Source organism: Macrobrachium rosenbergii, chromosome 12 (assembly GCF_040412425.1).
Source record: "Macrobrachium rosenbergii isolate ZJJX-2024 chromosome 12, ASM4041242v1, whole genome shotgun sequence".
Classification (NCBI taxonomy): domain Eukaryota; kingdom Metazoa; phylum Arthropoda; class Malacostraca; order Decapoda; family Palaemonidae; genus Macrobrachium; species Macrobrachium rosenbergii.
In genome coordinates, this window is record NC_089752.1 from 26,060,494 (window position 1) to 26,087,883 (window position 27,390).

Sequence of the window (27,390 nt, forward strand, 5' to 3'; positions counted from 1 at the left end):
TTGAAATGACTTCAGATCACATCATTGATGATAACTTTTGTTTTGTATCATAATTTTATGTATTCTAAACACTTTTAGCTTTATATATTTTTCTAAGAGTTTTTATTCTCCACGTCTCTTAATCTCTCCAACTTTGCTCTGTTTCTTTTTGCATCCCTCTCCAGTTTAATTCTTATTTTTGTTTTATTCAACACTTCACTTTTTTGTACCCTTTTTCGGTGTGACGAAGAGACATTGCTGGAATAAAGAAAATAAACTTTGGTAACAGATCTCTCAGCGCATTTTCATTAATGAAGGGATTAGGAAAACAAATATAGATAGAAATATTCCTTGTGGCCATGGTAACCTGAATAGAATAAGAGCAGAGTATTCTAATTATCCCTTGAATAAAAGTGACTACGCGATAATATGTGTCCGTTGGTGGAAAAATGTATAACAGTTAAGGACTGGCCACCTTTGTTTAATGGTGAGTCTGCAACTAAGAGGACAAATGGCGAGGGTTAAGGAATGAAATTCCATGGCAAAAATACAGAATGGTAAAAAAATCGTTACATTTACTTGAGGGGAAGGAGAAAACCCAAATAACAGAATCAGGAAATCTGAGGATGGGCAATGGGTATGAATAAACTACGTCGACACATCAATGATTTAATTGCTAATGTTAAGGTAAAAAAAAGCTCTCTCATGGTTTCCAAATCAAAGATTTAATAGTGCAAATAATGATAATGTTATAAGCATTGTTGAAAAGGCCTAGAAAACAAAATTGGGTAATTGCTCCAATGCCAGTGTCTGAATTTGTTGAAGTGAACAATTTTTCATGTCTGAGTCTGCTTTCCACACATCTGAGGAGGCGGTTATCATTAAACCAGTTTTGAAAGATCCACTCGATAATCATAACTCAAAGTTTATACAGACCTGTTTCGGATCTAACATTCATATCCAAACACTATTATTCTATAAAGATTGCTATATGCATTATGATGTATCGGATATGATGGATGAAAGCAAATATAGTATCCTGGTCACACCCCATCTTATTGCTGCTTTGGATATGGTTGTGCATGAACTATTTCTAAATGATTTACGATCTTTTGGAATTGTTCATAAAATAACTGAGTTTTTAGCAGACTGCTTGCATGACAGAAATTGCTTATATTCATCTCACGAAAAACTAAAAGAGGAGTACTACAAGGAAGTGTGTTAGTCTAATCCTATTTTATATATATATATATATATATATATATATATATATATATATATATATATATATATATATATATATATATATATATATATATATATATATATATATATATACCACCAGATTGGCATGTGTACTAGAGACACAGGGTAAATTTCAAGCTATTTGCAGGTGCCACCTAACTCCGTTCCTCTGTGAACGACATCGAGGATACAAATAAGTTCAGTAATGTTCTTACCCGTCAAGGAATGAATGATGCTGAAGCAGCTAATACTAAATGAAAAACTGAGTTTATGTTGGTGGGGAAGAAAAATAACTTAAGAATACTCGGTGACATTTGGCTAAGTACAAATAGTAATAACGGATTCAGAGCCGATGAAACGGTTTTCCGGCAATACCTTTTTACCAAAGCATCAGATAAAGGTGAAAGTTGGCAAGTGTATATTTTATAACCCTACCTAATTTTTACAAGTATCATTTAGTATCTAAGTTCGACAGTTCTGGTACTTATTAGAGTAAAAGTGAGTTCCCTATGCCAGAGCCATCAAAATCGCAGGTAAGGGTTTTAAACACAATAATGACTGCCCACTTGCTGATGACATACTCACTAACTAATATTAATATCCATCCTAGGTTTCAGCGATATCAATGGTCGCGAGCTTTCTCAATAATTTTATTATTATTATTATTTTGTGGAGGTTTCATCACAACTTCCACAGCAGTTGTTGGGACTAAGTTGTAACCTTGGAATTCTTCCATTTCTTGATATTCGTATTGTTTCTACCTTACAAATAATTCAATGTACCAGTCTATATCTCATTTGTTAGATCTATATCTATTCAGGGCGGGAATACAAAAAGACAATCCGTTTTGTTTTACCTCAGGTTTCGACACTATAGCCTTCTATTTGCAGCAAGTCAGGAGCGGTCACTAGAAGTAGAATTCAAATGAAAAGCAATGATACCTCATTTCCCTCAATTGTTAGAGGTGTAAAGGTCAACGCCATTGTTTTATTTCAGTTAATGTAACCCATTGCTATTTTTCTTTGTTTTTTATTTATTTATATATATCATACAGCACCCTAAACAGCGCTCGTATAGCCTACTCACTGCAAATAAAACGAGTCGAGATTATGGGGCAAGCTATTATTTACCTACTTAATATCAATCAAATGTAACACGATTTATATTGATATGCATGGAAAGGAAAATATACTGGAATCAGTTTGAATGAGGAACATATTGTTATAATCATCGTTTTAATAAATATGTTTTAGATATACAAATAAAACGTCTAACATTAGACATAATCTATTTACAAAATGTCTTCATCGTCACTCTTGAGGAAGAGGTCGGGATTGTCTAACAACAGCTCCTGCCCACACTTCTAGAGAAATAATTGCCTAATAATGCTATAGTAAATCTTGCCACGGATCTTCTCGCTTGTATACAAAATGGCAAGCTGTAGCACAAATGCAGTCTTGCAACCACTGGGAGTCTGGGACAATTCCATATCCTGCTGGCCATTATCGAATTTGTTGAAGCCTAGACTGTAAGCATATCCATTCACCGCCTACCTGGTGGATGGGCGGAGCCTCACGACGTCATATTACTTTCACGTAACGAATTGTTTTAGGATCTTTGTCTTGATTTTCTCGGTTCCGGCATCGGCGACTTCATTTTACTCTAAAAATATCAAAACTATCTAACTTTGGTACTAAATAATACTTGCAAAAATTAGGAAGGGTTATAAAATATACACTTGCCAACTTTCACCTTTATCTGATGCTTTGGTAAAAAGCTGTTGCCGAAAAACCGTGTTTCATCGGCTCTGAATCCCTTAGTAGTCCTTATTACTGACAGAGTCCGTGAGTTAGGTGTGGTGCTGGACGATAATTTGCCTCAGAATGTTGGCAACGTCACTAGACATCATTTGAGAAACATCGCCGTTGTTAAACAAAATCTTGATAACTTTCCTGATAAGAAATTTGTGGTTAACTGTCATTAACTCTGTTTAACATAGTCTACTTAAGACACAACTTACGAAGCTGCAAAATATAATAAAATGAGCTGCAAGATTAATAAAGGGTGTCACACCTCGCGAACGGATTACCCCTGTATTGTTGCAGTTGTACTGACAGCCTGTCAAAGCTAGAATAATGTTTAACATATGTGTCCTGGTTCATCACTGCTATGAAGACTAGATATCCAAAAGATTTGCTGGGTATAGTAGGCCTACAGACAACGAATGGGTTAGTTCAAGACTAGATACAGATGGTTTCGGGTTATTTGAACCAAAACACACTTCGAATGTTGTTCTTACAGCTTTCAAAATTGCATCCCCAGGATTATGCAATAACATCCCTCTTGATATCAGGAGAACTGAGAATATCAAGTCTTTCAGTAAGAATAGTCTATTTTTTTTAGTGTTATGACTGTGTGAACTGGACAATTAACTTGGAGTACGCAGTGCAATTGTTCGAAAGTCCCTATAAAAAATTTACTATGGCAGATAAACTTTGCCTATCCCGCAGGCACCTTCTGTTATTTTGACAATATCCCTCGATTTTGTTACAATCTCTCTCTCTCTCTCTCTCTCTCTCTCTCTCTCTCTCTCTCTCTCTCTCTCTCTCTCTCTCTCTCTCTCTCTCTCTCTCTCTCTCTCTCTTTTGTAGTAGACAAAATGCATAGCTTATCATGTGGTCCCCACCTTCATCATTGCATAGCTTATTATATAGCCTCCACATTCATTAAAGTATATTTTTCTGTCTTTAAAATAAAAACTGTGTCAAAATATATGTACTAGTTATCTTTTCTAATTTTGCTAACTTTACCGAGAACCATTATATTTTGAACGTCCCCGACACTAAACAGCATGTCAATAAGCAGTTATGCCAATCAGCTGTTTCCTCTACACATCCCGTCTGTCAAAATGTGGCTCCTGATTTAAGTGCAGAAGGGTATCTTGAGTTCACGATGGATATCAAAGGAAAGTTCAAGTCGTTCATTGATAAGCAAAAGATATCCCTCAAAGCACCGACTTCACCAGTGCAAAATGCAGACTTTGTCACTCTGGATGACTTTGAGGGTAGAACCGCCGTGACCCCACAGGTGTTCAGGAAAGGGAGTGCCCTCAATGAACACATGTTAACACCGGAGGCCGAACAGGCCGTCATCGATAGCATAGAAAAGATTTATTTCGAGAGTGAAAATGTTGAAGTGAGTGAGCACGAGCTGCAAAAGTTCCCGGAAGTTATTGACATCCACTTCATCAACGGCACCAGGTCTAGGCTACGGAAGCAGCAGGCCATAGTGTCGAGGCGAGTGTCAGATTTAATTATGCAGAAACAGGGAATGTGCAGTGAAGAAATGGAGCGCGTGACGGAGCTGCAAAAGGAAATTATTAAGGAGGTGGGACTTTGTGTCGAAGGTCGTAAGAAACTCGCCCTAGGGAGAAGTCAGTTTACGTCGGCGAGTTTAGGCATTTTAGCCAATTATAGCAAGAGGCAAAAGATTGCTAGTGTTATAAGGTCATTAAGGATGATTAGAACTTTACAGATGACTGATGTTCAGTTGCAAAGTTTGCTGAAAGCAGAGGATTATCCAGGGGCCATACAGTTGTTATTGGAGTGTCAGAAAGCAGCAGCAACATTCAAACATTTCACATGTATATCAGAGCTAAGCACCAAATTACAAGATACATTAGAAGGCGCTGAAGAACAGTTAGATGTGGCACTGGCGAAAGTTGCTTCAAACTTTAATTCTGGCAATTATGAAAAGCTACAAACGGCATATGGATTACTGGGGAAAACTCAAACCTTGATGGATCAGCTTCATATGCATTTAACTTCTCATATTCACAATTCTGCATTTACAATAGTTCTTGGTTATGTTGAATTGTATAATACAGCAAATGGAGGAAATGGTTCTGTAGGGGGTTCATCTTATTCAAAGCTACAGTATTCTGAATTGTGTAAGAATGTCAATGAGGAAAGTTTTCTCCCTTGCCTTTTGGACCTAAGTAGATGTATGTGGAATGTTTTAAGGAGTTACAAAAGCATAATTGCGTGGCATGAGAGTGACAAAAGGAGTGTCCCTAGGGCTGATACACCAGAACACTGTAATGATAGTGAAATGGAAAATCATTGCAGATATACTAAACAAAAATTGGAACATGGTCTTTACAGAATATGGCAGGATGTACAGGCAAAAGTGAGAACTTTTATTTTAGCATCTGATCTGTCACATTTCAAATTTGATGATTTTCTAAGAATTTTAGATGTGATTAACAAATTAATCGATGTGGGGGAATCTTTTTGTGGTAGTCGGTCAGAAACTTTACGAGAGTCCATAAAGAAACAGTCCTTAAATTATTTCCGTAATCATCACCGTGCAAGGATGGAAGAGCTTCATATGTTTTTGGAAAATGAGGGTTGGGAGCCTTGCCCAGTGAAGTCAACATTCTCCATCTATCAACTTATGGAATTCAGATTTCTCAGGGGTAGGGATGGAGTCTTCAACAAAATTGCAACTCCTAACTCCTCACCCATTAAAAGACTTGGTAAGTGTGCACAAACTGTTTTGATGGCACAGCAGTCTTTCAACAAATTTCATTTTAATAATTTGAGAGGACTTTTTGTTTGGTGACCATGTTTTTCATGCGAGAAGGCCATGGGGAAGATTGCCCCCATTGCCATGTAAATCTTTCAGGTTTGCAAGGTGAACTATTTGAACAAAATGATTAACAGTACATTTTCCTGATTTATTTAGATTCCCAAAAACGGGGGTTAATGCTAACTGAAATACTTGTATCCTCTCCTAACCTACCCTCATCTACCCTTACTTAGAGTGCCATGTCTTACCCCAACTTTGGGTTGGATTGGGAAGTTCTCCCCTCCTCATTCCTCCTTCCTAGTTAATTTTTAACCATATGGGGATTCAGCCTCTCACAAATCATGTCTGTCCCAGAACACATAGTGTGAGATCATGTACATATTGATATTGTTCTTTGATCTCTTAGTGCAAAGTTACCATGCTTGTTATGATCATGGGTTCAGTGTCATTTTAATGCTGAATAGTTATACTATATCATATATATATATATATATATATATATATATATATATATATATATATATATATATATATATATATATATATATATATATATATATATATATATATATATATATATATATATATATATATATATATATATATATATATATATATATATATATATATATATATATATATATATATATATATATATATATATATATATACACACATATATACACAAAAGGAAACATCAGTATTACAGGAGTTCAGAGTGAGCAAAAATGAAAAATAGATATCTTACTTATTTTCATGCAGTGCCAAACTAGGATAAATTGCATTTCCACTTACATATATAAAATTTATTACAATCTGTCCCCAAAAAAGTGCAATAAAAATCAGACAGAAAAAATCCAAAGCATAAGTAGAACTTATCAGCAGAGAAAGATGTTATGTTACTTTTTAAGACAAAATTCCCAAAATATTATAACGAAGATACTTGTTTTTGAGCTGTTCAGAAGAATGTTTACTTGCTTTTCCACTGATACAAACTTAAGACTATTTATGCCGGCTGTTCAGCAACAAAATACAATAAAAGTCAAAGAGTAAAAAATAGATTCAATAGTGCATGTAAGCATCAGTCATATTGAGACATTTTATAAGTTACATTTTTAAAAATTCATGAAAAACAGGAATAGATATGTTACTTATTTCTTGCATAGTACTAAAGTAGCATAACTTGCCCTCCACTTAATATTCAATATAATTTATGCAAGATATTCCATGACAACTTGTAATCAAAGAATTATAGTCTGATTCCAACCACAATGCTTGGCATTCTTTGAAGTGAGGAACGTTTCAGTGATTCAGTGCTGAAAATTAGTGAAAGTGAAGACAGTAAACCTGAATGGAGAGAAGTTAGCGGATATTGTACACTCAGGCAGATTGCAATAAAGACCAGAACTTTTAGTGAGTAGGCTTCCAAACCAGTTACATACTGCAACTGTTAGATGGATAGACAGATATCAGTAAAATTTGGGAAACGGATGCTATAAAAAAAATTGCACTGATCATCCTAATAAGATGGTCATATAAGGATGCGTCTCTACCTCATATAGTACTTACAAACCAGTAGCCCACACCAGTTGTGTCTGTTAAAGTGACAAAAAATTATTAATACTAAGAGTTGTTTGGCATTTGAAAACTATTTAGATTCAAGAAAAATAGAGCTACAGTAGATCCCTTGGTTAAGTTATCAAACCAAACCCGGCAGGGTTTTGCCAGGTGTCAGACTATAGGGGTGTTCTTTGATATTGATTAAGCATGACACGATATATCATTTTTGCTTTGTAAAACAATTATATAATACAGGTATAAAAGAAATACAATTAGATATATATTAATTTTTATCAGAGGTACTTTAGATTAAGATTCAGGAATTACATATCAAATCCCTGTACTCAAGAAAAGGAGTCTCTCAGGATACAGTAGTGTTCTTAGTGTCACTTTTTTTGCTGTTGTGATTAACAGTATTCTGGAAAATGTATTACTTCTTCCAGGTAGGGTCTCTTTAATTGTTATGATTTGACATTACAATATATTTTAAAGGATATGATGCAGTATTTACCTGTCAGTGCTGTATATGCAAAGAGCTATTAACACAGTAAGCAAGTGGACGGATGAATACAGATTTAGTGTCTTCTGGAAAACCAGCACCCATTCTTTTTTGTAGATCTAGAACTATTGAGACAGTGCCAACTCTTACTGTAATTACTGTAAATGGAATAAGGAAGTACAGTACCAAAATTTTTAGGTATGAATTTTTATGAAAATCTGACATGTCATACCACATTGACCAGCTAAAACAAAGTTAGAAAATCATTAAATATTTAAAAGTTGTCTGTGATTTTAGTTATGGTGTTGATAAAGTATCATTTTATATGAACTTACCTGTTGTTTACATATAGCTGTAATTCTCGATCTCGACAGAAAATTCAAAACTGGCGGTCCAACTAATATATGGTCAGAGTGATACGACTACCCGCCCTCTCTACCGGGTACCTGGATCCATTTCCATCAACAACTAATCATATTTTCTCTGTCGGGGCCAGCGACTAGTCGTCTGCTCCTCTTCAAGGAAATTCATCGATTCGTTTCTTCTTTGGTGGAAGTACCCACTTTTGTTGACGGTTCTGGCTTGTTTTTTATTTCTTTGGTTGAGATTTTTCTAGTTATGTCTGATTCAGGATCTCAAATTAGATACGGGGGTTGTAAAACTCGAATGTCTCGGTCTAACATAGACCCTCATCTTCTTGCTCTAACTGTAGAGGAAATTGTGCATGAATCTGGATAGATGTGATGAATGTTCGTCTTTGTCTGTGCTTGATTGGCAAAAGTTGGCTAAGTATCAGGTAAAAATTAAGTAAAGATAGGCACGTATGTCGGCCAAGTTCCTCCCAGAGTAGGAGTAGTATTGCCTCTTGTTCTGTTCCTGTTACCCCTCCTGTCCCTATTCCTGCCCCGGAACCTGTTGTTTCGAACCCACTACCGTGTCAGACCTTTCAGAGAATTTGATGGTAAGATTTCGGCTCTTTTCTCTGCGATAGAGAAGATTGGCCAGGATGTGAGTGCGTGTCTGACATCGAAGTGTTGCAGTGATAGTGTTGTGGAGGAGGTGACTGTTCGTCCCCTTCGTTCCCTAGGTGAGGCCTCTGTCCGCTCCCAGGGCTCAGGGAGAAGACATGCGAAAGCCGAAGGGAGCGAGTGGGGGTCTGCTCACGAGCAGTTGCTCCTCTAACAGTCCTGTTGTCCCAGGCTGTTGCAGCTCGCTATAGTAAAAGCGATCACGGAAGTGTCTTCTTGTGCTTCTGTTTCGTCGGAGGTTGGAAGCAGTCAAGTCTAGTAGGCCGCTGAAGAGACACAGAGCTTCCTCCAAGTCAAGTTCTATCAAGAAACCTTTGGCACGTTCTCCTCTTCCGTCTTGTAGCTTTTAGGATAGCCCAGAGATCTCTTCTTCTTCAGGCAGGTCCGGATGCGTTCTACGGATCGTAGCGGCGCAGATCCTCCTGTTAGCATGCAAGTATGACTTCCTTCCCGTTGGATCCCAGAAGTCGCTTTATGCCTCGGTTCCGGCCCTTCGCGAAGAGACAAATTGGACAAGATTTTTGAGACTTTTCGAAGGTTTTAAAAGCTCCAGCTCTTCAGGTTCCTTCTGCAACTGAGGCTCTGGTCTCTGCTCCCGCTCACGCACCTGGCGCGCTTCCGCTCGCACGCCTGACTCGCTGCCCCGCGCCTGGCTCGCTTCCGATCGCTCCTTGGCGCTTACTTCTGCCCACCGGCCGAACTCCACGGCCACGCTACTTTGACGCTTGGCGCCTCCATTTTTCGTCGTTCCAAGGCGCACAATGTTTGCGCTTCTAAGCGCCACATGGTTTTTGGCGCCTCTTTGGCTCTCGGATCTTCTAGGCTCCTATGACTCCTCTCAAGCTCATGTTTGGATACTTGGACGCCGGTCGGCTCTTAGCGCCTGTGTGACGTTCGGCGATAATCAAAGGATAACGCAAGTTTGGCTCGGAGACGTTTCTATCGCGATGCTCCAACTGCTTCAGAGATTCTCTCCCAGTTTCGATGTTTCGAAGTAGATGATGTTCCGTCTGCTCCTACTTCCAACTTTGCATCTCTTACAACACTTTGAAGAACTTTTTCAAGAAGACTTTGCTCCAGCTTCCCCTTCGTCTCCGACTACGCAGTTTGCCAAGGGATTTTAAACCTCCTTCCTCTAGATTTCTGAAGCTGGTCCTGTCTGTTTTAGTGAAAGAGCTCTCCGCAAGAAGGATGGTTGAGCAGAAAAGATCTCAGGGTGCAAACATCTTTCTCTGTTTTCCCCTCTCAACCTGTCTTTTAAGTCTCGTTCGTGGTATGAGACTGGGAAGTCTTTTCCTTAGGAGACTCTGCACTCCTCTCAAGGGATTTCTCCAGCCTTGTGGATTCTGCCCGTCGCTCAGCTTTTTCTTCATCCAAAGTCGGCTTCTGCGTCTTGGAAATTGACCATCTGGTGAAGAGTTCCTATAGGATCTTGGAGATCTTTTCTTTATTGACTGGTCTATAGGAGCCTTGAAAGCAGGATAGTGAAAGTCTGTGTGATCTTCCCCCAAGATGTTACAGATCTTGATGCTATTTTTGGCCTGCCTGGACAAGGCCATCACGGGAGAACGTCAGAAATTGCCTCAGTGACTGCTACCGGCATTTTGAAGAAGAGAGTTACTGTTGATTTCGTTTGTCGCGAGAGGAGTCTCCAGGAACCAGAAATCTGCTCTTCTTTTGCTCCTTTGCTTAAGAATCCCTTTTTTCCGCCACGTTAGTTAGAAAATTTGAGGCTCTCTCACGGAAGTCTACTCCAAGACCTACTGGCTCATTCTTGAAAAGACCAGGTTTCAACTTCTCCAGTAGTACCCAAGCCTTCTTTCCCTGTATCCTCTAGGCCTTCTCAAATGTACTCCTTCTTGGCCCTTTTCGTGCTGGGGAAGAGGAAAATTCTCTTCATCCCCAGAAGCTAGGTACCAACCGATGAGTTCAGGGTCCTTCATGCAACGGTCGGAGCAGACTACAGTCGTTCTGGCAAGTTTGGGAGGCCAAGGCAGAACCTGGGTGATCAACGTTCTGAGAGAAGGCTACACCATTCTTCTCAGAGAGTCCTCCTTTAAAGTCTTCGCCAGTAGACTTCAGCGTATCATCCAGGGACTCAGAGAAACTTGGGTGTTGGAGGGAAGTTACTTCCCTCCTTCAAAAGGGACCATAGAAGCAGTCCTCGAACCTTCATCTCCGGGGTTCTACAACCGTCTGTTTCTGGTTCAAAAATCGTCAGGAGGATGGAGACCAGTCCTCGGACGTAAGCATCCCTGAACAAATTTGTGCTTCAAACACCATTCAAGATGGAAACCACACAGTCGGTTATCAATTCCCTGAAGGAAAGGGACTGGATGGTGTCCCTCGATCTCAGGGCATACTTTCATGTACCTATCCATCCGAGATCAAAGAAATTCCTACGGTTTTGTCATTCAGAGGCAGGGCTTTTTCAATTCAGGGCTCTTTTGCTTCGGCCTATCAACAGCCCACAAGTTTCACAAGGATGATGGCTCCAATTGCCGAAAATGGTTTCACTTAGAGGGAATTAAATTTCTTACCCTCGACGACATTGGCTGATCGGTCTCCGTCCAAAAGGCAATGCATGAAGGACCTACAAGGACCTTTCTCTTACCGACGAATTGGGACTCAGTAAATCTTCCAAAGTCACAACTCTCCATCTCAAGACTTGACTTATTTGGGAGTTCGGATGAACTCAGTTCTTTTCAGGTTTTTCCGACGTCTCAAAGGATCGAGAATGCCTGCTGAAAGTGAGTTACCTGATGGCAGCCAAGACTTGTTCTGCCAAGGAATGGATGAGCCTTTTAGCACCCCTCATAAGCTAGAGATGTTCGTCAGTCTGGGGAGGCTACACATGTGAGACCTCTTCAGTTCTTCCTACAGCAGATCTGGAACAGGAAGAAAAGACACGGATTCGTTGCTTTTCCTCTATCCACTCCATTAAAGCAAGACCTGTCATGGTGGAACGACAGAGCAAGCTAGATCGAGGTTTGTCACGAGACAGAGGAACTCAGACCTGATGTTGTTCTCCGACGCTTCAGACGCAGGGTTGGGGAGCAACATTAGGGATCTTCCAAGTGTCAGGCAATTGGTCTTCATCCCAACGGGATTGGCACACTAATGCGAAAGAGTTGAAGGCAGCCCATCTAGCGGAACATTTAGATTGCTTCTGGTGGAAAACAAAAAAGATAGTGCACTCGGACAACTCCACTGCTCTGGCGACGTGAAGAAACAAGAGGCACTCTCCTTCTCTGTTCGAGATCGCAAAGACCTGCTTTTTGTGGGCGGCAACCAAGAACATAGAGCTAGTAACTGTTCATCCCGGGAGCTCTCAACGTAAGAGCGGATATCCTCAGCAGGTCACTCCAGGTCATTCCGACGGAATGGACCCTCCACCAGAAAGTCTGCCAAGGCCTGTGGAAGTTTGGGAACTCCCATGTTAGACCTGTTACTGCAACGAGGGAAAACCGCAGACTACCTCTCTTTGTTCTCCTGTTCCAGACCCAGAAGCATTAGCGGTGGATGCCATGCTCCTGGACTGGTCAGGTCTTCCTTATATGCTTTCCTCCCCTTCAGGATGCTGGGAGAAGTCCTGAAAAGTTTCAGCACACAAAGGTGTGTCAATGATCCTTATAGCTCCATGGTGGCCAGGAAGATCATGGTTTCCAGAGCTACTGGAGAAAGTAGTGGATTGGCCAAGGAGGTTGCCATTCAGACCAGACCTTCTGTGCCAGTTGCGTAACAGCAGAAAGTTCCACAGGAACCCGTCAGATCAATCTGACAGGGGTTCAGACTCTCGAGCGACTCTACAGGAGGAGGCTTCTCTAGAAGAATGGCGCGGCAATGGCTAGATCAACCAGGCCCTCGTCTACAAAGGTCTATCAAGCGAAGTGGGCGCCAGGAGTGGTGCTCCCGAGTGGGAGTGTCTTCCACTTCTCACGACTCTGCCAGGTTGCGGATTTTCTTTTGTTTCTGCACAAGGAGAAGAAATTGGCTGTCCAGCACGATTAAGGGGTATAGGAGTATCGGCAATTTTTCAGGAATAGAGGTATAGATCTTTCTCAGACAAAGATATTGCAGAACTCCTTAAATCCTTTGCTACCACTAAAGGCAAATTCTTACCGTGCATTGGAATTTCTGGATGTGGTGCTAAAGTGGCTTACCTCCAAATCTTTTGAGCCTTTGAGTTCCTGCTCACGTTAGGAATCTAACTAAGAAAACTCTCTTTCTCTTGCACTGGCCTCGGCAAAGAGAGTAAGTGAGATTCATGCTCTGGACAAAAGAGTTGGTTTTTGTGCGGATAAGGCTGTAGTTTCCTTCACCTTGGGTTTCTAGCTAAGAACGAAAACCCTAGTAATCCATGGCCAAGGGAATTTCCCATTCCCTAGCCTATCCTCCTGGAGTGGAAGAGAAACAGAGAGACTTCTCTGTCCGGTCAGAAACATTGAAATTCTATCTGGACAGGACCAGAAGTGTAAGAGGAACTCATGATTTTTATGGTGCTCAACTAAGAACCCCAAGAACCCTCTATCTAAAAAAATGGGATTTTCTTTCCTTTGAAAAGAACTGATTCAGGAGGCACACAAGGGAGTTAAGGGATGTGGATTTCCCTTAGTTAAAAGTGAGGCCTCATGGAAATTAGGGCTATTGCGACTTCTTTAGCCTTCAAGAAGAACATGGCTTTAAAGGACATTCTAAGTTCAAGTTATTGGAGATGTTCGTCTGTTTTGCCTCGCATTATCTGAGACAGATCCAAACCACATATGAAGACTGCAGTACGTTGGGCCCCTTTTGCGTCTGACACGGTGATGGGCAAGAAACCAGAGGCTCTAGATCCTCTCCCTTAGTTTCCTTGGGTGCAGAAGTTTTCTTTTTGGTCGACTACTAGAGCCTAAGAGGTTAGATGGCCTAGTAGGTCTAATTTTAATAGGTTGGTGTGAGTTTTTGTGGTTGGGTGATATGATGGTGGATGCTTTTGAGTACTGCGCCTGAGCAGGGGCATTATATGCTTTGGTTGATTGTGTCGAAGACGGCTGGGCCAACAGACCTTTCTCCATAGCAACCTGCGTCCTGAGCTACTAGGCCCGCGTGAAAGCACTAGGATAACAGGTTACAGAGGCAGTAACCGAGAAAAACAGCTTCATTAGCAGGTGAAGGATCCAAAGTTAAGACGTTTTTTCTTGCCTGATGATCTCAGGTTTTTCCATTTAACACCTGAGCTGTCCATGCCCACCGCCTCAATGTGGCAATCAGCTATATGTAAACAACAGGTAAGTTCATGTATAAAAATGACATTTTTATAATAAAAAAAGATTTTATATCATACTTACCTGTTGTTTACATATAAACATTCCCACCCACCTCCCGAAGGGACAAGGGGGACATAGAAAAATATGATTAGTTGTTGATGAAATGGATCCAGGTACCCCGGTAGAGGGGGTAGTCGTATCACCTGACCATATATTAGCGGGACCGCCAGTTTTGAATTTTCTGTCGAGATCGAGAATTACAGCTATATGTAAACAACAGGTAAGTATGATATAAAATCTTATTTTATTATAAAAATGTCATGTTAAGACTCTGTAACACAGTGTGTAGATCCAAACTTGACTTTGGCTGCCAAGTATATCCCTCTGGTTCAAAATCAAAACTAAAGGAACTAGATGTAGTGCATGATATGGGGCTTAGAATCTGCGCATGAGCTCTCAGAACTTTACCTGTTGAGAGCCTTTATATAGATTCACATGAATTGCCATTAGATCAAAGAAAGCATGAGCTAGGTTTGCAGTACTGGTACACTGCGACTGAAAAGCTCAAAAGAGAACTCGACGTTAAGGTCCTGATAGTGTGCTTTGTGATGATTGGAACAAAATCTTCTGAACCCTCCCAATCATGCAGCATGAAGAGTTAGAGGATAATAAAGACTTGAAAGGTCCTAGAAGTAGGATATCCAACAGCCCCTCCAAGGTTTTGTTCCTGAAGCATCTAAATGCACTGAAAATAAGGAAAAAAGCTAACTCAGAAGAATCAATAAGAATGAAATTTTTAGAACATGATAATATTCATAAAAATTAAAGGAAAATTTACACTAATGGATCAACATTGCAAGATGGAGTTAGTTATGCTGTAGTATGTGAAGGGGAGTCATATGTTGCAAAGCTATTAGACACTTTATAAGCTGACCCTTCACACCCATTAATCCAAAAGGCTTAAGGGGAGCTTTTGAAAAAATTGTTTTTTATTAATAACTCTGGTTTTTTTGCATGAATCAGTTTGAAATTTTGGGCATTGGTTAGTTTATGTATAGCAAAAAGGTCAGTATTCATATTTTCCTTCTCCCCCCCAATCACTAGTACCCCCGCCTCCCCCAAAATTCTTAAAAAAAAAATTCAGCCATAACTATTTTAACCTAAGAGCTGAAATTTATGTGGTAGACAGGTATTATAGATTAGAATAAGGTAATAGAGCGTTTTTTTCAATTTTTTTTTTTTTTACAAATATTTTTTGATTTTTGAAAAATCTTGGATTGATTTCGTGGAAAAATAAATCCCAAAAATATTTTTTGGGACAAAATAAGAAAAACTCTCTATAGTTTTGTATACAATTTATTTAGCTTTCGTTTGCTTTTTGTTTCATTGAGATAGGTGAATTCGTTACGTCGTGAGTTTCCATTTGAAGATCAATAACTTTAGTTTTGAGATATCGGCCTCCGAAGTTTTATGATGACTTTTTTGCTTGTCTGTCCATTTATTTGCTTGTTGTTTCACACTTTGAGGTTTTTATGACAAATTTGATATGTTAAATCATATTGGTGTTATCTGTGGTTATTATTTTATGTATATGAATTATATTTTTATATTTAGTCCCTGGTCCCCTCTTTCTTCTCTCTTGGAAAAGTATTATCCCACATTGTGGGGTGTGAGTTGCCCACTGCTCTCTGTGTGGAGTTATTAAATTTTTGGTCTCAGCATGGTTTCTTCTGAACAAAGAGGTACTGTATTGCAAAGCCAAGAGAAATAAAAAAATTGTCTTGCAAAGTAATATACTGTAAGTGCACTGAATGAAAAGTGTCAAAACACGGGCGAGGTTGGGCAGCTTGACATCTTGCTTTGTCGAGAGCTGAGCTGCCACTAATCACCCAAGTGGGTACACTCCTTCACCCAACAGAGCCTCTACGCACTTGCATAGGATATAGTTGCCATATAGCCTACCGCATTTAGATATTCTTCTTTGATAGCTAAACTGAAATTGCTACCGATATACTGAAGTTATCATTACATTATAGGAAAAATTTAATTTTCTCAGTGATAGTAGGGTTACAGTTTTGGCTTATAACTCCAAAACTATTTCGAATTTGTAAATAAAATTTTCTGAGAATATAGTCAAGAGGTGTAAGAGTTCGAATGTAAAATGTCAGGAAAAATTTGGATTCTTTGATTTTTTCGTCAAACGCTCCCCTTAAGAGTAGCTCTTTCACCACTCTGTTAGGCAAAAATCCATTCAGGAATGCTCTTACAGCAATACAAGGAAATGAATTAAAGGACAGGGAGACTAAAGATACTACTAGATGCAAATTTCCGAGCAAACAGTTTTAATTTTCTCGATAAATGGCAACACCTAAGTGTTTCATTATCCCTGCTACCCATCAATAAGAAATATAAGAAAATTTGAGAGGAGATTGGTTTCTGGAGATCTGGCTCTAAGCCTCAGAAGGCTTGAGGTTAGTCTGACCTGCCTCAAGATTGAGCATACTTGACTGGCCTATAATTTTATTTTTGAAGGGACCAGTGTACCAGAGTGTGCTCACTGTGATAGTTGTATGTCTGTTGAGCTTTTTCTGGTCACTGCTCCAGATATGATAATCTAAGGCAGAAATACATTTAGGTGGTACAGAATGTATTTAAGAAGTTTTAAGTACCAGTATAGACGTAGATAACCTTACAGGTTACCTATAAGAAGCCAAGATTTTTAATGAAGTCCTGTATAGTTTTAATGTACAGTATGTATGTATTGTATATATTTTGTGATGGAGAATGGTAAAGAAAATTGTAAACTCACTAAAGGAGCTGAATAGCCCAGGTGGTTCCACTGCTTGCCCTCAAAGCCTAGATTTCATAATCAGTCCATCATAATAATCAGTTGGAAGAACCAAACTACTTTACCTCTTTCTACCTGAGGTATGTTGCCATTGTGACCCTATTTTGGGCAGAGGAGCATCCTGCCAAAGCTACTCGGAAAGCACAAGGCTGGGGTTGAATGGCAGTGACTGGCATCTCTTCCTCCTCCTTTCTTCTTCTCTCTGAGATGTGACACACTTCACTCTCCTGTTTAACCTGCGGCCAGCATTAGAGCTATAATCTTTAGTTATCAATTGTATTGGCCATATTTAACTTCGCCTGACTTGCACCATTCTGTGTAAAGTCACTCTTGGTTCTACAAGGATTTCCTTTTCAAGCGAAATCTCACATTCACCTCACTCAGGCTCAGGGCCATATCTCTCTTTTATCCTTCTGTCATTATCCCCTGCTCACTGCTGTGACTGGTAATGTGACACTTATGAGTAGAGATTCAACTTGTCAGTCAGGTGAGAGTGAGTGCCGTACATAAAAGGCAATAAATTGTATTTCTGCAGAAACGAACAAATTTCTGGATCGGGTCCCAGTGTCACCCGGTGAAATAGTCCATTCAGCACTTATTTCACCAATTTTGTCAGGTCTCTCCTTTAAAAAAGGGGGCACTGTCATTGGGTCTGCTATTAGGCAGGAAGTATTTTCTTAATCACAAGCCTATTCCAGGTGCTATTCTAAGCTCATGATCTCAGATCGGTGACCACTTACATTATTTTCATTACATGAACTTAGGGACCTTACTTTATGTTCAGGGTAGAATTCTCTAGTTTTCAACGTTTCTATTTAAGTCTTTAATAGCATAAGAATGATGTTTATTTCTCTGTTACTATTTCACGGGTGACACGGGACTGATCAGAAAAAGGATTTTGACAAGGAAAAATCTATTTCTGGAGAGGGTCCCGATGTCATGGGGTGACCCACCCCTGTTTTTCATTCTCTCCCACTCCCTTGATAAACTTCATTTCTAGTGAGTGGGTGCTAACATGGAATACTTGGCTAGTGTTGCCTTGTATGCAGTCCATGAAAAGTAGTGCATGGGCTTGTATCGGGCACCTCTCGTTGGGGACTTTGACATTGGGAATCTCTATAGGATAAGGTTCATGTTTTGTAGTTCACCCTTTTCCACACGACTCCATCTAGTGGAGCTCGCTCTGGGGTGTAATAACTCCAGCATTTCATTTAGCTTTCTCTGGTATCTAGCAACGGAATTACCTAGAAATAAGTGCTGAATGGACTATTTCACCGGGTGACACGGGCCCCTCTCCAGAAATAGATTTTTCCTTTGTCAAAATCCTTTTTTTTAAGTAATTTGAATTTTACCTTGGTGTACAAACCAGATCATTTCATCATAATCCCATCTCAACCACCCTGCATAGTCCCTGTTGCCAAAGGAAAAGTACCTGGTGACAGCAGGTGGGTAGGGTATTCCCCCACCCACACCCTCTTACCACCTGTTAACCAGCTTGTTACCAAATTTCAGTGACTGATTTCAGCTCATGCTGAGGAATACAGTACTCTGACACAAAGATGCTCTGCTTTGTATACCTAGGAAAAATACAAATTACATAAAACAGATTTTTTATATACATAAAAACTACCTGGTAAAGTGCATTATCATCTGGAAAATATCAAATGAAATGAGAAAAAGTGTGGATATTACAACATGTTTTGGTGCTAATTACATAACAGACTTGATCTAGTTAGTACAGTTCAAAAGTCAAAAGACCTTCATCAAGGTTTATGAATTTCAGTAAGTACATAGAAAACTCTGAGAAAAGCACTGGGATAAGCATTCACTGTGATAAAGCTAAAATCTCAAAAGGATAAAAACTTTAATTATTATTCACAAAGATATGTAAGTGAAGCCAGCTTTTCCAGTAAACTGATGGTCAGCAGGCATTTTCTTACTTCATAATGTAGTGGAATGAAAAATGTTAGGGATAAAAAAGATGGGTTAAAGGCATTAAAGGAAAAATTACTTGGAAAAAGCACTAGAGAATCAAATCAAATCCTGCAGACTTGTGGTTACAGATGCTGCCTGTGTAATAGGCTTACCTTCTTCTGTCTGTTAAAAAACAACTAGAATCTAGAAACATTCAGGATTTCAGTATCAGGTATATATAGCCTATATATGGTTGATGGGGTTGTACAATAAAACAAAGCACACCAGTGCCTAAAATACAAATGTGGATGAAATACACCATACAAGTTGCACCCAGTATGACTGTATACAGTATACAGTATAAATACAAATGCCACAAGAAACTCTCAACTTCTTGTTTTCTCAATGTATTCTGATACATTTTCATATCTAAAACTGTTGGAATCATGGATGAAATGAACTGGATAGAACATTCTTTTTTTTATACTCCGGGCTCTGCACCCAGCTATGAAGTTGAGCTCGGCAAGTATCGTACGTGCTACCAAGAAGAATAAATTATAGCATCTGGTATGCTTGGCCATGAAAATCAGTTTTGTTCACGAGACACTACCTGCCAGATACAAATAGCTGTATTCTCCGAAGGTCCGACAGACCAAATTTGGCGGCACACGCAGTGGCCGGGACAGGTGGTTAGCACGCATTCCCCGCCGCTGGGGCGCCGGGTGTCAGAACCATTCCATTTTCTATTCAGATTTTCTTGTCGCCGGACTGTCGGCACCTGTTGTCGTTTCCTCCTTGGATTTCAATATTTTGTCATTTGAGCAGTATTTGGTTGTTTTCAAAATGACTTGGATCTTTGACTTGGCATACGCTTGGACCGTTTTTGAATTTAAGCCTTGACTTTTCTTTATATAATGTCTTCCCTCAGCTTATCGTGTGTAGCTTGGGTGGGTGTAAGGTGATATTATCGGTTGCTTGGTAGACCACACACTTTATGTATGAAATGTGGAGGTATGGAATGTTCTGTGGACAATCGTTGTAATGAATGTGAGGGGATTATCTGGGGAGAATGAAGAAATACTTAATCCCCTATATGAAATTGAGCGTGATAGGGTGAGGGGTCTTTCCTCCAGGAGTCTTTCTGTGACTCCGGTGGTCAGGGATTTCTCACGTTAGCAACCCTGTAGCTTGTAGTCCTAACCTTTAGTGCTGCCTTGGGCCCTGGAGTTGTTGCAGAAAGTAATGCCTGACTCTAGTTCTTGAGCAGTCTATTCGCGCTCTGAAAAACAAAGAATGTCCTGGCTGCAAAGTGTGTAGTGTGTGTCAATCCCCCCTAGTGTTGTGGAGGGGCCAGATCGACCCTATAATGCTTCTAGGCCTGGACACTCTGCCGAACTCCCCAGATCCGGGAGAGGGCATGTCAGCACGATGAAGGTTCACGGGACTCCCTCCGCCCGACGCCCCTTAGCAGGTCCTGCTGACTCCACCCACTGCCAGGGATCGCGTTTCGAACGCATCCGGCGAATGCTTCTCGCCCTCCCACATGTCCTCCCTTGTCGGGGTTGGAGCGCCGGTTGGACTCGACCCCTCTTGAGAAGCCTGAGAGGGAGGGCGGCTTCACGTCCTCTTCTCTAGACGTTTTCGCCACCTGAAAGTTCGGTGAAGTCCCTCATCGGAAGAAGATTTCGTTCTTCGGAGTTTGACGCTGCTCGCGCTTAAGATGGGAGACCTTTCCCCATTGGGAAGAAGAAGCTTCTCACCGCTCGCCTCTTCGCAAATGATCCCGTCTGCTAAGAGAGCTGTGTCCCTACTTGCCAGATTTTGTTAGGCATGCAACAGCAACTGATTCTCTTATGGATCGAGGAAGGCGGGCGGCGTCGTGAAAGATTTGCATCTGCCTGTGAAGAAGCTCCAGCCTTCCCACTCTCCCCGCTTCGTCGTCTTCGTCTGCTGCTTCTCCTGAAGCTTCTCCTGCGCCCAAGGAAGGTTTAAAGAAATTCTCTCTTTGAAGATTTTTGCGTCTCTCGATCGCGCCATTTACAGCCTGAGTTTCCTCAGCTTCTGGCTCACGCCGCCTCACGCCGCGCCTCACCCTGTGTCTCGGCGCTACCCCACAGGACGGCTTCTCCTCTCTCGCGGGAAGCCTCTTCGTGCCAGTTCACGGAGATGCGCTTCTACGCCAGGGCGCTACTCCTTCCTCGTGTTATCTCTTCTCTCATCATACTGATGTTTGCTACCACGCCTGCACAGTTTCTGATGACCAACTTCCCGTTTCTGTTCCAGGCTCATCGGGATTTAGCTCTACTTCAAGTACCTTAAGTCCTTTGCGATCAGCGATTCCGGACTCTGCTTCCTCCTGCTCTCCTGATCACTCCAGCTGAGGAAGAAGAACCCCAAGTGTCAGAACCTCGGACGAAGAGAAACAAGTTCCTTCTGCTTCTTCCGATTATCAGACTCTGACTTGTCTGTTTAAGGATTTATTTCTAATCTGTTTCTTCGGCTCCTCGCTCCCAAATCGCAGTTGGTTTCTGTCTCAGGCGAGAAATCTCCTGGCTTTCTTAAAATGAAGAAATCCTTCTCTACCAAGAAAGGCTTTTAAGAAAGTTCAAGACTGGATGTCTACTAGGAAGAACCAGGAAGACTTTTCTTGCTTTGCCTCCCTTCTCGCTTGTCGGGAACCGGGTACCATGCGACAAGATAAGAAGATATGGTTTGTCAGTTCCCTCTACTTAAAGGGGACTTGCTAGTCTTTGTGGACGCCTCTAGGAGATCCCACTTGTCCTCTTCCAAGGTTTCCTGGTCTACTGAAATGGACCACCACCTCAAAGAGACTTTCAAGACAGTGAAGTTTTTAACTTTTTGGACCGGTGTCTGGCGTTCTGCACACTAAGGCTAATAGCCCTGGAGTTCTATTAGTCTGGGGAGCTGTCCAGTTTTGGTGGTGTATGGACTAAGGAAGTCAGAGATGGCTCTGAAGATCTGACTTCTCAGTTTCGTCAGCTCTTTTAAAGAAGACATTGTTCTGCTCCTTTTTGGCAAGTCAGTTTCTCCTTCTCAGAGGAGAACTTCAGTTAGACCTTTCTAGCCATCTCTTTCCCAGACCTGGTTAGGGTACGCTCCAGCCTCGAGTAGGCCACTCAGAGACCCTCTTTTCCAGGTCCTCTAAGCGTCCCTCAGCACCTTCTTTCTGCCGTCTTCTCAGCCCCTCAACAGGCTAAAAAGAAGCAGCCCTTTCGTGGAGCTCTTCCACGGGGAAAGTAGTTTCAAACCCGCACCTCAGGGCGAGGATTTAGAGGCAAGGTCGTCCCCAAGAGGGGCGGTAAGTGACTTCGTTCTCCTCCAGATGCCAGTAGGAGCCAGGGCTTCTTCATTTTGCTCAAGCCCTGGAGAGAGAGAGGGCAGACTCTTGGTCCCTCCAAGTAGTAGAGAGAGGATACCTAATTCTTTCCTGACTCTTACGCTGCTGTCTTCCCAGAGATTTATTCTGGCACCGCCTAACAAGAGAAGATATTGTTCGACCTTTTCGACCAAATGCTCGAGAAGAGAGCAGTGGAGCTGATCTTAGACACTTAAATCCCGGGATTTTACAACAGACTGTTTCTGGTTCGAAACATCCAGAAGGCTGAGACCTGTCTTGGGCGTCAGCAGGCTGAACCACTTTGTCCAGAAGGACAGAGTTCAAGATGGAAACGCTCAGTCTATTTTTAGGAGCTCTTCGTCCGGGGATTGGATGGTGTCTTTAGACCTTTAAGATGCATACTTCCGATCCGATTGTCCGCCGATGAGAGTATCTCCGGCTTGTCCCGGGGCAAGATTCACCAATTCAGGGCTCTGCTTTGACTCAGCACAGCCCCGAGGTGTTTACTCTTTCTCATGAAGAAATAGCGAGGTGGTTGCACCCTCTCGGGAGTCCGGATCTCTCTACCTAGACGATTGGCTGATCCACACATTAGCTGCTTCAGCACCTAAGGTGTCTGGAGGGACCTTCATTTCTCTGGATCTAGTGAAGTCCTGGACTTCTGATCAATGTGAAAAATGCGAACTGATCCCCTCCCAGTCCATCATGCTTATCTGGGGATTCAGATGAATTCAGCTGACTTTCTAGCGTCTCACGTCGCTAGAAAGGCAAGTTCATTAAGTCATGAAAAAGTGTGTTCTTCTTGGAGAAGGAAACATGCCGGTGAGGGAATGGATGAGTCTGGGACATTTCTCGCTGGAGAAGTTTGTTTCTAGAAGCTACATTCAGACCTCTCCGGTTCTTTCTGCTGGAGAACTGGAGAACAAGGAAGACTTGGAAGAAAGAATTAAGGATCCTTCCCTCCATAAAAGACTCCCTCAGAGTGTGGCTCGATCCTGTGAAGTTGGGAAAGGGATCTCTCTCAACTTCTGAGCCCCTACCTAGTGTTGTTTTCCGACGCTTCTTTGCGGTTGGGAGCAACACTGGGGGAAAGAAGTGTCAGGAACCTGGAAGGGCAACAGATTTCTGGCAACATCAACATCAAATATGTTGGCAGCAATCTTCTAGCCCTCCAAGTCTTGAGTCTCTGATTTGCCAATCACGTTGTTCAAGTGAACTCGGACAACACTACGGGCGTTGGCGTACCTCAAAAAACAGGGCGAACACACTCGGATTCCTGTTACGCCTTGCGAGAGAAATTCTCCTCTGGCTCAGGCTGCGCAACATTACAACCCACAAGATTTGTTGCAGGGGTAGAGAATGTTCGAGCGGACCTGCCTCAGTCGGCGCCACCAACTTCTTCCGACGGAATGGACTCTTCATCAGGAGAGTTTGCCGAGACCTCTGGAACCTTTGGGGTTGTCCGTGGATCTCTTCGCACCAAGAACGTGAGCTTCCATCTACTGCTCCCTATTCTAGACCCAGGGGCAGTATGATAGATGCTCTTCTCTGGGACACGGGTCTGGACGTTTATGCCTTTCCTCCGTTCAAAATTCTGGGAGAAGTGCTTCTCGTAATTCTCGGCCTCTCAGGAACAAGGATGACGCTCATCGCCCCTTTTGGCCTTCTCGGAACCAATAGTTCTCGGAGATTCTCTTCTCAGTGGACTTTCCCAGGTCACTACCTGAGAGCAGATCTGCTCAAACAACCTGACTGAGATGACATCAAACCTCCCCGCCTGAACCTGACTGCATTTCAGACTATCGGAGAAATTGGTCAGAGCGAGGGGGTTTTCTAGGTCAGAAAGTGGCATCGGGCCATCGCTAGAGCCAGAAGAGCTTCCTCTGTCAAAGTGTATCAAAGTTTAGTGGGCAACCTTCAGAGTTGTGCAGAGGAAGAAGGGAGTTTCTCTTCCCTGACCTTTGAGCCAAATAGCTGATTTCCTTCTCTTTGAGAGAAAACTCAAGTTAGTCCCAACTTCTCAAGGTATCGGAGCATGCTTTCTCTGTTTTTAAAACATGAGGACTGGATTTGTCTAATAATAAAAGGACCTCCGATCTCTGAGATCTTTTGAAACATCTAAGGTTCCAGCCTATTCCCCTACTTGGAATTTGGATGTTGTCCTCAGTTTTTAATGGCTAAACCATTGAGCCAATTCATTCAAGCGTCTCTAAGATGTTGTTAGAAAGACAGTCTTCTCATTGCTCTGGCGACGGGGCGAAGAGAGTGAGCGGTTCAGGCTTTCAGCCGCCATAGGGCTTCCAAGGACAATGTTGTTCGCCTGCTTGTCCCCTATATTCTGGCTAAGAATGAAAGGCCTCTCTAACTTCCTGGCCTAGATCGTTGAGATTCAAGGTTTGACTGACTAGCTGACAGAACTCTGAGAGAGTTCTGTGCCCTGTTAGAGCGCTGTTTATTTAGAAGGACCTTGCACCAGGTCCCTCGGACAACGATGGTGTTCGTGAAACATCCTGTTAATCCTATGTCGAAGAACGCGTTAGCATTCTTCATTAGGAATACCGGGTCACATGAGGCTCATTTGTTGCGCACGACTCCAACTTTAAGTTGTTGAAAGTGAACGCCCATGAAGTTAGGGCAGTCGCTACCTCCATGGTTTTCCAGAGAAATATGGCGCTCAGTGATATTATCAGTGCCACTTTTGGAGAGGTGAATCAGTGTTTGCCTGAGACTGTCTGCTTCAAGGTTTTGAAAATAATATTTTGGGGACCATATCGTAACTGCTAGACCACTTGGGTCAGGTGGTTTTTATCCATTTAATGGTTTAGGAATTGTTTTTTAATTGAATTTTGTTGTGTTTTTATGCAAGATGGGGTCGATTGATGGTGTCAGCAATGCTTTTGCAAATCAAAAGGACACCTAAGGTGGTTGGTATACAGTATGTCCTGGCACTAGATCCATGGTGAGTCACATTGTGGTCACGCCTGCTGGACAGATCACTAACAGTCGACAACTTTATAGGTCTATTTTTGTTTCTCAATGACTGGACTGGACTCAGGAGTTCAGTAACCACATCAGTCAGATTTAGCCATTCAAGTAAGGAACTAATGTTATTTTCATCTATAAAAATGTGATTGGTCATCATAGTCTTGTTGGTCATAATGAAAGGTTATTCTGTTTAGTATATCTTGAGGTTATAGAAAGAATGAAATGTTTATTTTATACTGTTTGGTCTAAAGTTTGTCAAATACAGAATGCAATACCAGAAATCCACAAGTTGCCCAATCTGAATATCCTCAAGGAAAAACTGATGTTTATTTTTATGATTGGAAATCATTAATAGATAGCAGAACTCCCCAGCGAGGAATCAGTCTTATAATTGTTTTTCTTGGATTCTTAGAACCTTTTGCTACCTTGAATCATATTTTGCACGGACTCAAGGGACCATAAGACTATATATATCCATCTGCTCTAAATATGCTAACCATTTTTAATTAAAATTCACGTACTGTTTACAATACTATGATAAATTATCAAATTGCATATGTAATGCTTATTTTTTCCTTTTTACAAAAAATGAATAAATTTTCTTGAGCCATCAACAAGAACTTGCTCTAACCTCAAAACTGAGAATCTAGGAACTTAGTGTACCCATTGAGGGGGTTAATAGAAGGTACATTGCCACCTAAAACATATGAATAGTTTTGAAAATATAGAATGAATTAAGTATTTATAATTAAGGACATGGACTATCTCTAAAGATCAGCTTTTTGGTATTTATTTTTGCCTCTTTTGGGGCATATTTTGTTATAAAATTAGGTCAACCAACCAAAATGAATAATATACTGGCTGTACATGGTCAGTTTAGCTGAAAGTTGTTACAGTATTGTATTTAGAGGTTAGAGGTTAGCTAAAGGTATTTAAATAAAACTCTTCTTAGGGAGATTAAATAATAATTGTACATGCAAAGATTCTTGAATGGTACTAAAAGAATTTATCTTAAGTTGGAGTATTCATGATACTTTGCCTCAAACTAAGTCAGCATTTAATCAGATTGTGGAAGAAAATAACTTCACCTATTCTAATACCAACCTGAAAAGCAGAAATGGAACAGAAAGTGATGCAGCAAGATAATTGAGGTTAGTTATGGGGAGAAGATATCGTTACATTTGCAAAACTGGAAGAAGATAAGAGGAAGATTGATAATTTCAAATGGTTCTCCTTGGTAGAATCTTAAATTTTCATTGATCAGGATAAATATGACTGCCCAGATGAATTAAAAGGGGAGTTTTTGATGAGTTAAGTTTGGTAGCCCCCTAGTAAATCAAAAACGAAAGATTGATCACAGCAAGGTAAGATGATATTTATCTGTGATGGCAAAAGTTAAATTTAAATGATATGCAAATACATGTACATTACTAATATGGTTTTTTACATAGTATTTTACAGGACTTATTGTGAAATTATCAGATTAGATTGATATAATGGTAGTTCTGAAGAAGTTATTCAGGTTACTTCTAATGTTAAAGTAATTTCAATAAAACCATGGTTTTATTCCTGATGCTCAGCAATTGTTGGGACCAATGTTGACCTCAGTAGTATCTTAGGCTCTTCCATGACACTGAGCTGCTGTTTCAGTTCATGCTGGCGTGACCCTAGAACATTAGTCACTGGAGCAGAGAATAAAACAAGATAAGCCAAACAACAAGGAATGGCTCCTAACCATCGTGATCTAGAAGTGCAGACTATCTTAATCAAGGCCGAAATAGATTGCTAACACCACCCAAAACTAGCTATAACCTAGGTAACCAATAATTAACACACAGCCAAACCATCAAACTGCCGTACTTCTTTATGAAAGAGAATAGCTAATGTTACTAATAAATACTGAAAAAGAACCTGATAGTAAGAAATAAAGATCAGCTGATCCAATCGTAATAGCATACTAGAAATGAATCAATGAATAAACATAAAGCTTAATGAGATAAAATGATAAAAGGAAGAAACAGAAGTACCTGAAGGCGACTCCTTCAAAACTCAAGAAAACCAGAAGACTTAATTGATAGTGCTGTAATTCCCGGATGAAAAAACGAATGAAGCAGCATTGCCAGCCGAACTGATGG

General features: G+C 41.0%; 1 protein-coding gene across 1 annotated transcript in view; it reads left to right on the plus strand.

The window, feature by feature from the left end:
* The first annotated feature begins 3,854 nt into the window (after window positions 1–3,854).
* Window positions 3,855–27,390, plus strand: part of Vps50 (vacuolar protein sorting 50) — an 85,925-nt gene continuing 62,389 nt past the window's right edge. Inside the window, exons 1-2 of the mRNA XM_067112995.1 lie at window positions 3,855–5,787; window positions 26,572–26,619. Coding sequence (XP_066969096.1) covers window positions 4,177–5,787; window positions 26,572–26,619 — 1,659 coding nt within the window. The 5' untranslated portion in view covers window positions 3,855–4,176. The remainder of the gene's footprint in view (window positions 5,788–26,571; window positions 26,620–27,390) is intronic.